At 40.3% G+C, this 15,743-nt stretch overlaps 1 protein-coding gene, 1 long non-coding RNA gene and 1 pseudogene across 2 annotated transcripts; 1 reads left to right on the top strand and 2 right to left on the bottom strand.

Moving 5' to 3' along the window:
- Nucleotides 1–6,170: 6,170 nt before the first annotated feature.
- On the top strand, nucleotides 6,171–9,194 carry LOC103696104 (UDP-arabinopyranose mutase 1-like). The gene is made up of 4 exons (XM_008777635.5): nucleotides 6,171–6,840; nucleotides 7,926–8,176; nucleotides 8,263–8,431; nucleotides 8,838–9,194. The coding sequence occupies exons 1-4, from the start codon at nucleotides 6,409–6,411 to the stop codon at nucleotides 9,192–9,194; spliced, it is 1,209 nt and encodes a 402-aa protein (XP_008775857.4). The 5' UTR covers nucleotides 6,171–6,408.
- A 226-nt stretch (nucleotides 9,195–9,420) lies between these two features.
- Nucleotides 9,421–13,617, bottom strand: LOC120111090 (uncharacterized). The gene is made up of 2 exons (XR_005512258.3): nucleotides 13,251–13,617; nucleotides 9,421–10,636 (listed from the first exon to the last, which is right to left on the bottom strand). It is a non-coding gene; the product is annotated as an uncharacterized LOC120111090 (long non-coding RNA).
- Nucleotides 13,618–14,953: 1,336 nt separating this feature from the next.
- Nucleotides 14,954–15,448, bottom strand: LOC148702852 (3-dehydrosphinganine reductase TSC10B pseudogene; annotated as a pseudogene).
- Between the last annotated feature and the right edge of the window lie 295 nt (nucleotides 15,449–15,743).

The raw sequence follows: 15,743 nt of genomic DNA, 5'->3' as shown, positions 1-15,743 counted from the left end.
ATCTACCTCCACACATACTACCAGACACTCTCCCAGTCCTGACCCTGATTCGGACATTCCTACCTTTCCCTCCACTTCAGTACCCTCCACCTCAGCCGGACCCTCCTCCTCCGCTCCACCCACTCAGCTGATGGAGGTCCGGATCTCTCCTGAGCAGCTCCGGGAGTTGCGACAGGACATAGTGAGGGATCTTCATGACGACCTGCTGAGGGAGCTCCGAGGTCCAGCGACTGCTCCCTCCCCTGCACCCTCTTCTGCATTGGTCCCTTCCCTGTCAGCCGTGACCGAGATGACGGCCCATCTGCGGGAAGAAATCTACAATGTCAGGAGCCTGATACAAGCCCAGTTCTCTAGCATGAGTGATGTCACACGCACCACACGGCAGATGCGAGATGACATCCGACAGGATATGGGCACCACTAGTCAGGGGGCCGAGCGCTTGGCGAATATGCTCATCGCCAAGCTGGACACACTCCAGGAGACAGTGACCGAGCTCGACACGACACACAGCAGGGCCACCTCGGCCATTATCAGATAGTTAGAGCACGTCACCGATGCGGTCACCCTACTCGTGGAACAACAGTCCAGACAGCCCAGGGGAGCCGCATCCTCCTCGAGGAAGCCTTAGCTCTTTTTGTATTTTGACATGTATTTACTGCTTTACTTATTGTATTCACAAATACATATACATCAATACAATGAGTAGACAATTTTCTTCAATATTATGCACATTTATCTCTACTTGCTTGTGTGTTCTGCTTACCTCCTTTTTGATACGATGACAAAAAGGGGGAGAAATATTTAATAGATATGTAAAAGGAATCAAAATGAAAATCAAAAAATTAAAACAAACAATAATTTATTCTTAGTGGATTTGATACCTCGAGGCTCATTATCTCTCTGTTGGGGCTCCTAATGGAGTAATCTCCAGAATCTATTCAAGAGATATTCGGAGATTAGTTGAATCCTACTCAAGAACAAATTGACAGATTTTCCCTCTAAAAACCAAAAATTTCAGTTCAAAAGTTTCAATACACTAAAAAAAAATTCAGAGAATCAAAACAAAGTTGAATGCATATGTTGAGGGGGAGAATCTGAATTTTTAAGAAAGCAAAATCATTAAATATATATAAGCCAAACAATTGATTGCATGATATGAAGGCTTATATAATTCCAAATGAAAGGGGGAGCTTTAACTCCAAAATTTATTGTTTCACACATTTCAAGTTTGGATAAATTAAATAACCAGACATTTGAATTCATTTCGAAATTGTATTATAAATTTCCTTGTTTGTTGAGCAATTCACTTTACATATACTCAATGTTTTGTCATCATCAAAAAGGGGGAGATTGTGGAGTGATTGATTGTAACCCTATTTGATTTTGATGAGCTCAAAGCATTTGAGTATATCTTATGTTTACTAATGAATTCAATCTAGTGTTTCAGTGATATCCCTGTAAATTTATGGTTAAGAGTCTCTAGATTTGGTTCAAGACAATTTGGATAAGTTAAGAAGTCTATATGAACCATGGTCTGAGACTCAAGTCGACTCCGGGATAGTACGAGTCGACTCCAAGCGTATCAGAAGCATTGGCACAGGCTCGAGTCGACTCCGGAATATTACGAGTCGACTCCGACTAAGAACAGACAGACAAACAGAAAGATCCAACTCAGAACCTGTCAGCGAGTCGACTCCTGAAGTGCGCGAGTCGACTCCGATGCTAGCCGAGTCGACTCCAGGGTAGTATGAGTCGACTCCAGGGAGTTACAGACAAAAGTCATAGAGGAGTTTTCGGACCCTGAGAGCCGAGTCGACTCCTGAGGAACGCGAGTCGACTCCGATGGTTGGCAGGTCGACTCCAAAGAAAGCGAGAGTCGACTCTCAGTGTAATACAAGGCAAAAGTCAGAGAGCAATTTTTGGACACTGAGAGCCGAGTCGACTCCCGCAAAGCCCGAGTCGACTCCGAGACAGCGCTACACCAAAAGACAGAAGACAGTGTTTTTGTCTCTGAGACGTGAGTCGACTCCAAGAAAGTTCGAGTCGACTCCAAGGCAGCGCTACTCCAAAAAGACAGAGAACTGTTTTTCGGATACTGAGAGCCGAGTCGAATCCGGAACAGTTCGAGTCGACTCCAAGACTGGACGAGCCAAAAGACAGAAGATCGGGAGTTCGGACTCTGAGCACCGAGTCGACTCCCAGAATTCACGAGTCGACTCGAGTGAGCCAAGTTGAAGAATACATCCATGGATTCCTTGGCATGAGCCGACTCCAAAAATGCCAAGTCAGCTCCAGACTCTGGGGAGTCGACTCCGGGTTAAGTCGAGTCGACTCCCAGTCGAAAAGACCACTTTAATTCAAATCTGGAACAGTTGCCGAGCCGACTCTAGAAAAGCATGAGTCGACTCCTGCTATAGCCGAGTCAACTCCAGATCACGCGAGTCGACTCCGATCCCAACGGACACATTGTCAGGATGTGCAGAATGTGCAGAATGGCTAGAAAAGTGTGTCTAACGGCTAGTTTCCGTGGGGAATGGCTTAAATAGCCACAGAGAACTGTAGCAAGGTGAGAACGAGAGACTCCATTCAAAGCTAAAGTGATTTTCACCTACCAAAGCCTCTCTAGAGTAAATACAAGAGAAAGAAGGAAGAAGTGCATTGAAGTCCATACTCCCAACGTCTTCTTCGCATTCAAGGCTCCTCATCTGACAGCAAATCTTCTTCCCACTCACGAGGAGATTGCAGAGTTCGAGAAGCCTCCTTCCTCAAATCTAAAAATCTGTTTGAGGGCTTCTAACTCTTTTTTAGTTATATTGTTTATATTTGCTTTTCAAGAAGCTATTCCTGTATTCTTTATAAACTGTTTTCTTGTCACTTGATTCAATCGGGGGATTGAATCAAGGGTGTAGAGGTTGGTTGGTGAGCCGAGGGTAAAACCAACGTGTAAGGGTTCGATTGTGATCCCGGAAAAACAATCGGGTGGTTCTAGTCGGTGAGCCTGAGAAAACCGACCGAGTTCGTTGTGACCTCGTAAAACAACAAGTTGGGTTGTGAGCTTGTAAAACAACCGGCTGTAATCCGAGGGGTTATAGTGAATTCTCAAGTGAGACTTGGGGAGTGGACGTAGGAGCAAGGGTTAGCTCCGAACCACTATAAAAACATTGTGTTTGTGATTGCTTGTGTCTCTCTCTCTTACTCTCATTTCACTCACAGCACATAGCAACTAATTAATCATCTTGCAAAAGTATTAATTAGTCATCCACAAACGTTTTAATTGCAAAATTATTTTAAAACCCAATTCACCCCCCCTCTTGGGTTGTCTATCTGGGCAACACAAACTAAAAGTGAAAAATGAAAGCCAGATTGGTGAAACAAGGATCACATTTTATCATGTAATCACAATCCAGCTGACTGCGATATAGATAAGATTTTTCACGTATATGAATAAGCACAATGAAATTGGGTTCATCCAATACACTGATTTCACCATTCACCATATCTGGATCCAGATAACTGGACAAAGATTGCATAAGATTCTCATGTATATGAATAAGCGCAACGAAATTAGGTTGATCTGAATTTCATGTGTATGAATAAGCACAATGAATTTGGGTTGATCCGACATGTTGATTTCACCATTTGCCATCCAAATATCCAAAAAAAACCGTGGCCACTGTGATAAAATGATAATAAAGAATATTGCATAGTATTGCAAAGTGGAGTATAATACAATATAATATTATATATTATTATATATTAAAATATTATTATTTTGTGTAATATTATTGTAATATAGTGTAATTTAATATTGAATACTATAGCATAATAACATAAAATAATATGATATGATATAATATAGTACTATATTATTAATAGTACAATATTATTAATAGTACAATATTACTACAATATAATATAACATTATTATAATTATAACATAACAAAATATATATTACAACATAATATAATAATATTGTAATATAAGATAATATAACGAATTAGAATCTAATCTAATAATAGATTATAATATAATATTTTTAAACATTATAATATATAATTAGTAATAATATAATACTATTATAATATAACCATATAATATAATATAATATCTTATCTTTTATACTATTAATTGTATATTATAATAATATTATAATAAAAATATCGTATATTATCATAATATAATAATTAATATAATAATAATAATATAAAATTATGATATGGACATATATGTATATAAATATATATACACACTTTTGCAGATATATATATATATATATTTATATACATATCTATATGTATATATACATATATATTTATATATACATGATAATATATGTGTTTGTGTGTGTGTGTGTGTGTGCATATACACATTTACATATATACATATATGATTATAAGTAAATATGCATACATATATCAATATATATTTACATATATATATTCATGTGTGTGTGTGTGTGGCGCCCCTCCCCACCATTACTCAAATCACCATCTTGTATCTTACTCTCTTACAAACATCAAAAGTTAAAAAAAAGAAAAACCGGAAAGAGGTCAAGAATGGAGCAAAATCAGTGTCGTCTTGGCTCCAATTCGATGAGCTTAGGGTTTACTCTGGTCGGATTTGAGGGAACTCTTTTTGTAGGGTTTTGACTTGCTGATCGAGGAGAGGAAGGGAGCCAAGTGAACCCTAAGTTTCTCTTCCATTTTTCCCTGTATTCTTCTTCCCCACTCTTTAAATCCATAGAGAGAAGAGCTATAAATAGTTGATGGTGGGCTCGAAGTTAATTGGCATGTAACCCATTTGGAAAAAAAACAATTAATGCATTTCGACTATTGAGATACTTTTTGAATTTTAAAATAAGAATATAGTTGTAATTCAAAAAAAATATCATAATGTTTTTTTATTAAATTATTATTATTGAAAGGAAACTCTTTATATAGGCATTGAATGGATTTTAATATTATCTATATATATCCATTTCGATAGAAGACCATACCAAAGTTCAATAGCTTTGGGTTTGCGATCTCAATTATAATTTTTCTACCTTGAAGGGTAAAAGAAAATCCCTTCCTTTATTGGAAGGTTGTGAGCGAGGAGGGATTTGAACCCCTGACACTATTGTTCGCCACATGCTCTAATTCTCTGAGCTACAGGCCCCACTCCATCTCGGAGTATCCTAAAAAAAGAATCTTTCCTTTTTTCAGTCATTTTGAGTTAAAAAGATGTGAAAGTACATTTCTCTCTATAAAAACAATACGCTCCAAGGTACGAGGTAGGATAGATAAAATAATTAGAGTTTTGAATAAAACGGCTTTTGTATTTTAAATTTTTATCTTTTTTCTACATATAACTAACTAGGGGCATCCATAAAATAAGAAAAATGAAACAAAAAATACACTAAACATCCCAACCTCACCTAAATAGAAAAAATAGAGGAACAAATAGGTTATTTGCTATATGAGTAGTGATGCAGGACTATTGCGGGGAAAGAGGAGAAGAAGGAAGAACAAGAGAGGGAGAAGGAAGAAGAGGTTCTAGGGACACAGGAAGAAGAGAAGGGGAGGAGGAGGAAGAAGAAGAATAAGATGTGGGGGAAAAGAAATTCTTAATCATTCATTAAAATCCTAATCATGAAAATAGTCCCCTATATATAGGGCCAAATAAACACAATTAACATAAAACCTCCTTACACAAAAATAACTCCTAATAAGCCCACAAATAACACAAATAAGCCCTAAAATGCAAATAAATCCAGAAATAAAATAAATAAAATAAATATGCAAATAAACGGGTCTGACTCAATCCAGGAGCTCAGGATCATCTGGATGAAGGGCTCTGATGTCCCCATCAAGTAGCCACAAGAAAAGAAGAATTCTATTAATTAGCCATATTTCAGCTAAATAAAAAATTTTATCAATAAAAGAACGGCGATACTGACAAAAATCTAAAGATATTGTCATCTGAGAAGTTCCACAGAATCTTTAAAAAATCCAAAAATCTTAGCATAGATTTCATGGATAGATATGCAATGCATAAAAATAAAAATAGAAAAACGTAAACCTGCATCCTTCCTTGGCCACCATTAATTTAAGTTCAGCCCCTGCAATAATTGTGGACAAGTATGAAAGGAGTTAATATGGAATGGTGATGGAAATTAAATTGCACAGGATTTCACCGTTGGGTCATCTACTGGTTGCTTCGAGATCTGTGCCATACAGACTGATGAAAGAGTTCAGATTGCTTTGCGATCTGTGCATTGTTCAATCCAACGGTTATTCGTATAAAGGGAGGTGAATCCTTTCGTGGCGCAAAAGATACAACCCCGATCCAAAGAACTCTCTAAGATAAATTACAGGAAATGTTGGGCCACACGCGCCTTACACGTGCCCCTCTCCATTTGTCTATAAATGGATTCCCCTCGCCCCTCGGACGACTCCTCTTCTTCCTCGTCTCTCTCTCTCTCTCTCTCTCTCTCTCGAGCAAGGTCGGATCTTTGGAGAGCAATGGCGGGCGGAGAAAGCTCCCACGCGGTCCGGAGCACTGCATTGCTGAAGGACGAGGTGGACATTGTGATCCCGACGATCCGGAGCCTGGACTTCCTCGAGGGGTGGCGCCCCTTCTTCCAGCCCTACCACCTCATCATCATCCAGGACGGAGACCCCTCCAGGACCATCAGTGTCCCCGACGGCTTCGACTACGAGTTCTACAACCGCAACGACATCAACCGCATCCTCGGCCCCAAGGCCAGCTGCATCTCCTTCAAGGACTCCTCCTGCCGCTCCTTCGGCTTCCTCATCTCCAAGAAGAAGTACATCTTCACCATCGACGACGACTGCTTCGTGAGTCCTTGTCTCATGATCAACCCTTCCCTTTTCTTCCCTTCCTCCTCTGTTGCCCGTTTCCTGGTGGGCTGGGGTTTTGGGTTTTGGAGAAAGGCGGGATCTTTATTAGCGTCGATGGGTTGGTTCGCTAATAGGACCGGGAGGGATGCTGTTGTTTGTTCGATCTTGGGGAAATATGCGGTTGGTTATGTCTTCTGTAGATCAAAAACTTCATCTTGCTCTTAAAAAATGTTCTTTTTATAATAAACCCCCCCCCCCCCCCCCCCCCCCCCCTTTGGATTTTCTTGTAGATTATCTGTCATAGGATCTTTGTTGTTGACATGGACACCCAGCTTCTTTGGCTTAAGGAGGTTGTTTTCTTATCTTACGGTTTGGTTATATCCTGCAACTTAATGAATCAACATCTTGATGGATCTACCACAACGTGATAAGTTGCGGACAAGTTAAACATTTAAGTTCTTTTCAATTTTTGAAGCATGCAAGAAACAGAGACATGCATCTCAGAGATCGTTGTTGATGCAATACCAGCACTATCTTGTTCAGTTTATACGTCTGTTTCATATATGCTATTAATTGAATTCCGTTATGGGCAAGGCACCTGCATGATATTTTTTTATTTGAAGACCCACAATCCACGTAGCGAGGCTCCCCCGGTCCGTTTCTTATTTGTTTAATGGAAAAAGTTTTGCTATTACTGGATCCTTTCTTCTTGCTTCTTTCCTATATGCTATTCTTTGGGGCTGCATTGTTTGCGGACTGGGCAGCCCATTTGAGCATAGTCCATATCAACCCAACACCTCCACAGTCTGAATCCTTTAGGAAGGAAAAAGAAAAAAAAGAAAAAGAAGGCCTTCATGATGTTTTCTCTTCCTGTGACCCACAGTCCCACAAGCTGGAATTTAGGTTGGGACTTCATACCATGCGACTGGATACTTGACCATGCTTTTTTAAGTCTATATCACATAATAGTAACAGATGGTTTTATCATATGCTTCATTCTTAGTTTGAATATGATTGACCTTTTGTTAGACTAAGAAATGGTGTCTGTTCTCTCTCTTTTTTTTCTTTTATTTTTTGAATAGGTTGCCAAGGATCCATCTGGCAAAGAGATCAATGCACTTGAGCAGCATATAAAGAATCTCCTTAGCCCTTCGACTCCTTTCTTCTTTAATACTTTGTATGATCCTTACCGCGAAGGTGCAGACTTTGTTCGTGGATATCCTTTCAGTCTCCGTGAAGGCGTTCAAACTGCTGTCTCTCATGGCCTTTGGCTCAACATTCCGGACTATGATGCACCCACTCAGCTTGTCAAGCCTCGTGAGAGAAATACCAGGTAAGAGATCCTGACATGGGAGGTATTACCGTAGAAGTTTGAAACTGCTTCTGATACTCGTTCTATGTTGCTTGTCTTTTGAATAGGTACGTGGATGCAGTTCTTACAATTCCAAAGGGAACCTTGTTTCCGATGTGCGGGATGAATCTGGCATTCAACCGTGAACTGATTGGCCCTGCAATTTACTTTGGACTTATGGGTGATGGCCAGCCTATTAGTCGTTATGATGATATGTGGGCAGGATGGTGTGTTAAGGTCAGCCATTTTTTTCATTTCATGCATTGTGCTGGTATCTTATTTCTGAGTTAGATTTTGAAAGCATTGTGGTTTCAAGTTCTGTTTTCCGCGAAGTAGTTATTCTTACTTCTGATAATGGAGTAGAACATCATGAAGACATGCGCATGTCTTCGATGGTTTTGTGGTAGAGCGACCAATGATCAAAACCATGGTTTGCCTACCGATGGACATGCATGTACCGACTATACCATACCAATTAATATCAAACTCGTACACGGTATAGAGAGCGTACCAAGTGTTAGCATGCAGAACTGGCTTCCATACCCAACGTGCTGATATGATAGCGAATGTTGATCAAAACGTTCTCTAATTCTAGGAAACATAATCTCTGACATTGCAGACTGCTACTGTGGTGATTTTGCAGGTGGTCTGTGATCATTTGGGATTGGGAGTCAAGACTGGCCTGCCTTACTTATGGCATAGCAAGGCAAGCAACCCATTTGAGAACCTAAAAAAGGAGTACAAAGGTCTCTTCTGGCAGGAAGAACTAATCCCTTTTTTCCAATCCACAACGTTTCCGAAGGAGTGCACCACTGCTCGGGAATGCTACATTGAGCTCTCCAAGCAGGTTAGGGCAAGGCTTGTGAAGCTAGACCCGTACTTCAACAAGCTAGCAGATGCCATGGTGACATGGATTGAGGCCTGGGATGAATATAACCCTACTGGAGAGGTGGGTTCTGCTGCTGCTGACGTCTCCGGTGGCCCGGCCAAGGGGAAATAGATTATCATTTATATTCCTTTCTTTCGGTTTTGTCAGACTTTAGCCTACTGTAGATGAACTCTAATATTTCCTCCACCATTCTCAAAATGTCATTGCAGAGGCTTAAAATATTCATTTAGTGGTTGGGTTAATGCAGTGTTTTCATTTCTCGAGATGACAGTAAGACATCATTTCATATGATAGCTCGTTATAGGGTGTCATGAATCTTGTGTTCTTGACGCAACCCTTCTTTTTTTTTTTTGCCTACTGTTAAAGATCAGGGGAAAAGATCTATAGAAAACATGGGATGTGCATCCATTCGAATTTCATATAGCTTTTCTGTTTTCTGAATTTTATTGTGCATGCATTCAAATTTCATATTGCTCTTCTGTTTTCTGAATGTTATGTGACCTGCAACTCTGTGGTGACCTACCCTATTTTCATTGGCTGGGCAGCTTGGTAGTTGTTAAGCTAGCATGACTTTAAGCTCTCAGGTTGATGGAACGGCACTGCAATGTTAGCTATGACATTGGTGCATTTTACAGCAAGATAGTCCTGTCCATTCAATTTGCAGAACCGGCCCCTAGAATTTGATCTCTAGTGAGCAGGGGACCATTTCTTTAAGGACTAGGATTTGATCTTTAGTGAACACCAGACATCGCATGATCTTGTATGGAACCTTTTTCTCGAGCAGCGGACCACTGCCCTTCGCTTCTTTCAGCTGGTTTCAGGACATGGATCATCGGTACGGTAGTCTTAACTGGAGAATTTGGGACTTCTTGGACTGACAATATCTATTCTGTTCACTAAATACAGTCAGAAACGGATCCTTTTGTCTCACTGGCATTCGTTGCAAATCAATTGTTTCATCAATTATAAAATGTAGCGACGGTCGTGAGGTCATAATTGGTGCCATAGAGATGTCTAGCTCCTGAGATATCAACATCTCCCAGGCACAGAGAAAAGAACACTGGCAGAATTGCCTTCTTCACATCTCTTCTAGGTTGGAGAAGTAACAGATCAAAACCTACACCATCAACTGATTCACTTGGTGCTCTATGGTGCCTATGGGCTACATTTTTTTTATGCATTGGGAGTATGTTTAACCAAACAATGTTTGAGCAACTTTCACATGAGTATTTAACATCAGTGGAGTTTTCTTGTTGTCAATCTCGACTCCTTTCTAATTATTTACTTCGGTAGCATACATCTTTGAATTTTCTGAATTGCAGGTCAAATTTGATTAACATGGCAGCTATTAGAACTTCCCAGAAAAATGCATTTGGTCCAGGTTTTGCCATAGATATGTAGATTTATCCTAAGCTAAGGAATCAGCTGCTTCAATCTTGCAAAATTTTGATTCAGGCAAAGATGAGGGTACAGTGTCAGCAAATGCAAGGGAGACATTGAGGTGGAGGCATATCAGTGTCTTAACTCGTCTGGATGTGTATATCTTCAGGGACCTGTGCTTGAACATCTCCATGGGAATGTACACTATCAAAGTTAAAGGTACTTTTTGGAGAAAACAGATTTAAATGTATTTAAATCACAAGAGTCCACATGCAACAAGGTAAGTTTAGAAATGATAAGGCATACGAGCAATTTATGGTACTATATATATATATATATATATATATATATATATATATATATACTATTCATATGCTTTTCTTGATACTATGGGATGTAATTTTTTTTTGAAACTCATTTTCGTGTGAAATGAAATGACGAGAATTCCCATCCTTTTCCTCAGTAGAAAAGGTAGTTCTGCAGGTCCAACAATTTTTTTTTAAAAATCAGTTCATTTCATATCACTCATATTTTGATCATTCATGATATGCTCCTCTTCTAGTCTTGGCATTGTTGTAGTGGATTATGATCTAAAATTTCTTGCATGGAATGTTGTGCTAGTTTGAGAGAGTGGGAGTGGAAAATCTACGGTTATCGGTTCATCAAAAAGTTTTCAGTATCCTCGATCCAACAAGATTTTGTCATATGGAGTTTTCTTTTTTTTTTTTGTAGATCAAATTTGTCATATGGAGTTGAAATTGAAAACTTCAAGATCAGTTAGCCTAGATGATAGACAGGCTTGGTAAGCCAAAAACCCATGTTGAATGTCATGATCCAGACCAGCATAGCATGTGTATTGGAAGAGGCAACACATAGCAACCGCAATGTTAATTCTCGAGGACCCTAGAACTCTTCTACTTGGTGAAGTGATGGGCACTTTAGATATGGAATCTAAAGATGCAGTACAAGAAGTAATAGATGAAGTGATGGTTGAAAGGTTGATCACCGTTTTCGCTCATCAGTTATCCATGATTAAAGGATTTGATGTGGTTGCAGTTGTGAAGAATTATTTGATTGCTCAGTGAGGATGAGGTGAAATGCTAATGGAGTTGGTACATTGAGTATATGCTTGTCTTGTGGTAGCTAGCACGAGTTCGACATATAAGTGTTAAATCTAAACCAAACAAAGCAAGGATTATAGACTTATAGTCATCAAGCTAAATTTTATGGGCTGCCCTGGGCTTTCTGAAAAGCAAGATAACAAAATTCTCCATTCAATGAAAATTAACACATACAGAATTATTATCAAACAAAATGTTATAGGCTATTGTGGCCTTTTGGGACAGCAAGATAACAAATTCTCTTCCTATAGAAAATTTTAGCCGAATTTCAGCTTATAATCCAAGGATTCTTGATGTAGAGCTATGAATCTACCTCCAAAAACACTCGTGGCAAGTGCATCAAGAATTCTCATGCAGAGAGTACAATAAGATCCAGAGCTTGTTCTCAAAAAGTTAAGGGTCCAATCTCAGATCATTAAGGTGTATTAGGCTCCCAATTAGCTGTATAAGAATTTAAAATGGAGAAGAAGATGCTTAGAAAGAGAGGAGAATATTGGAGATCTAATCTGGATTTCTTCTTTTCTTTTCTTTTTGAATTTTCTTCTATTTTCTGGACTCATTGTCTCTCCATTCTGCAGAGAAATGGACTTATAGACAGCCCATGGCAGCTGTCTGAGCAGCTATTAAACCTTTGGCTCATTTTGGCTGAGGTCTTGATAAGTTTCCTGCAGAGCTGTCAGGTTGTCATCTGGGTTGATGGATTCTGCCAAAACTAGCTCTAAGAGAGATGAAAGGCTCTATTTGCACTATGGGCCCAACTCAAAGTCATCCCAAATAGGTTTCAGAACTAAAAGAACCACTTCTAGTTTTCAGCAACCTTCCCATGTGAAAGAACCCTCTGCCAACAATGGATACAATGATTCATAAAGCATCCTCCAAACTAAAGATAAACTTGTCTTTTTCCTTTTTGAGAGAGAGAGAGAGAGAGAGAGAGAGAAAGAGAGCTAAATATAGAGACTCACCTATTATCATTGCCTCCAGAATTGAGCAGCAGATCAAACAGTAAGTCATGAATGAAGAATTTTAAATTAGGACCAGGAAAGTCCAGACCAAAATGTGACTAATTCCATGAAACTTTGATCTAGTGAACTAACATTCTTGGACACAACAAACCCTACCATCAGGTCAAGATTGCAATCCCATGGAAAGCTTTATGGAATGGTTCAAAAATTGTAAAATATCAATTTATCCAGTAGCATGTCCAGTTTAGCCAAAGCAAGAAGCTTGCAATTAGGAAAAGTAGTTATCTATCTCATTGGCTAAAGGAAAAACTAATGCAAGGTCATAATTTTACAATGCTAGCCTTTTTTACAACTGATGCATTTAGTAAACACAGAATCTAACTCGCACTCATTTGTTCCAGAATTGTCACATAGCTCAGAATTAGAGGTAATACTTATCAGGTTTTTTCTAAAGATATCAAAGAAGAAAATTCCGAAGGGCGTAGATGTCTCAGCCATGAACAATAGAACTAGTTCAGCATCTAACCAGCGATTCACATTGATATCAATGGAAAAAGAACAACTTTTCTTCACGAAAACAACAAAATCAAGCAAAATGAACCAAACTTTAGCAAAACCAGACAAAGAACCCAAAACAACACGGGAACTGCCAAAAAAACGAACGAAAAAAGAGGAAACAAAGGGGAGGGATGCGAAGCCGGCACCTGGGCGTCGTTATAGAAGACGCTGCTGCCGGAATGCAATTATCTCGGCCTCCCCTTCCTTGACGACGGTGTAGTCTTCGAGCTTCTCTCCGGCGTCGTCCATGTCGAACTCAGAAGGGGATTGCTCGGGGTGGTGGGATCGAGGGGTGGAAACCCAAAAGGTGAAGGAAAGTTTCGATTTTGATGGAATTCGACACGGTTTCAGAGCTGCCCCGAATATTAACCGCATCCCATCTGATCAAACAAGCCCAACTTCCAAAGGAACCACACCGTTGGCGCCGCGTTTCCGGAGGCCGAAACCCTGAACCCTAATTTCTCGCAACCGGCACATGTTAGTGTCTAGCTATGAAATTTTGCTAAAGTGAACGTTGCGAGGCCCAAGAACAATACGGGCCTAATGAAGCTACTCTACTATTATTAAAGCCCATTGGGTTATTGGATTTAATCATTAGTTCATTAGTGATTAAATCATGGGTCGAGTAAACATTACCTCTGTTATTAGAATGGGAATGTTGAGGGGTCTATTTTCGCATGATAATTTTTCATCTCAGATATTATCTTTGCATGGCAAAGATTAACTCTACTGTTATACTAGGAACCTTCACCTCTTGAGCATTGACTCCTGTTTTCATTCATACCTTTCACTTGTTGACCACCTCAGGTGAATTTTAATTGAATTGAACTCATTTTCATTTCGGATCAAGTCATATTGAGTAGGGTCTAGTTTTTTTTCAACAGGATCTATTCTCATGGTATTCATATCAATTCTTGCCATGCTGCCCAAAGGATGAATTTATCCAAAACATTTTCTTAGCTTGTTTTGGACCTCTCGTTCATTTCTTTGTCATGAACCGAATCTACATGTACATGATAGTGATTAATGAGTGAGGGTAGGTCATGGTGCAGTGGTGAAGATTGAGGAGGGGGGCTGGGTGTGGGGTCATTTCAATCCAAAGCAAAGCAAGACAATGGGCGCTATCGAACCAAAGCAAGACAAAAATTGAACATACAACACAGGGGAGTGGGTGGGGGATCATTTCAAACTATTTCAACCCTCATCTTCTTTGTGGGTTAAATTGAGATTACTAAAAATGGTCAACTGAAATACATAAACATGGCATACAGAGTCACATTTTTACTTCATGACAAGAGGCTTATTAACTGTTTGACAGGCAATTTTTTTCAAATTATATGGCAGCTTTGATAGGGCACAAAATGAAATCTCTCTCTTAAGACAATTGCCAAAACTGAATGATAAAAGAACACAAAATACTCTGCAGATGCACATGTAAAACTTTGTACTTGGAAGTTATTGTCAAAAAAACATGGCCTACAGGCTAAGGCTGCAAATGGGTCGGGTTGACCTATAACCCGACCCGACCCATTTTGGAGGATCCGTGGGACGGGTCGGGTCCTAAAATTGGACCCGTTTTATTTTTTAGATCGGATTTAGATTTATTGAATTCAGACCCGACCCAAACAAACCCATTCCAAAGGCCTAAAACCAAGCGGGCGTTTATAAAATAGAAAGCGAGGCCGCGAGGCCTGTGACTTGCGACTTTCAAGGGTTTTTAGTATTGTGGAGGCGACTCAGGAGAGAGGGAGGGACGACCAGACGGGCGAAGAAGACGTGGGAGAGAGAGGGAGGGTGGGGGAGAGAGAGAGAGAGAGAGAGAGAGAGAGAGAGAGCTTGTAGATGGGACCTAGCTGGCCTGGGAGGATATGAGGGCGATGGAGGTGGGGAGGCTGGTCTCCCTAGCTCTGGCCTTTATGGCGAAGAGGGTGGCTTTGATGAGGTGGAAAGAGCCCATGATGTTGACCTCCACCATGAAGCAAACCTCCTCCAGCAACTGGGCCACCAGTTCCTAGGGCACGAACACACCTTGGTTGCAGATGAGAACATTGATAGGGCCGGCCTTCTCGAGGGCTCAAGCTACGGCATCAGGGTCTCGGACTTCAACAGCGAGGGTGACGGCGTCGATGCCGGTGGCAAGTTGAATGGCGTCATGGGCCTCCTGGAGGCGGGTGGGGTTGCGCGTGAGGATAGAGGTGCAAGCGCCCTCGGCGGCAGTATGGCGGGCAAGGGTGAGGCCAATCCCACTAGACCCGCCAGTGATGAGGACATGGCAGCCCTTGATGGGGATCCGAACGTGTCGTGGGCAGACGATGAGGAGGAAGAGTAGGAAGAGGGAGGCCATGGATGGGTTGATCGAAAGAAGAAGAGATTTCCAAACAAACAAACATACAATGGTGTTTTGGCTGCTGAGACTCTCATGCACTTTGCTGGCAATTAAATTGCTACTTTAATTACCAAACCCGAACTAGATCTGAACTGGACCGAATCCGAATTTTTTTGGGTTAGGTTCGGGTTATACATGGACCCAACCCGACTTGAATGACTCATTAAGTCAAAAATTGTAACCATAGACCCGACCCGATCTTCTATTTAGTTGAGTCTAGGTCCAAAATTATGACCAACAAGAAACCGAATTG

This window comes from Phoenix dactylifera, chromosome 7, assembly GCF_051530095.1.
Source record: "Phoenix dactylifera cultivar Ajwa chromosome 7, Ajwa_hap1_PhDact_Kaust_v1.1, whole genome shotgun sequence".
Classification (NCBI taxonomy): Eukaryota; Viridiplantae; Streptophyta; class Magnoliopsida; order Arecales; family Arecaceae; genus Phoenix; species Phoenix dactylifera.
This window is presented reverse-complemented; position numbering and strand designations above follow the sequence as displayed.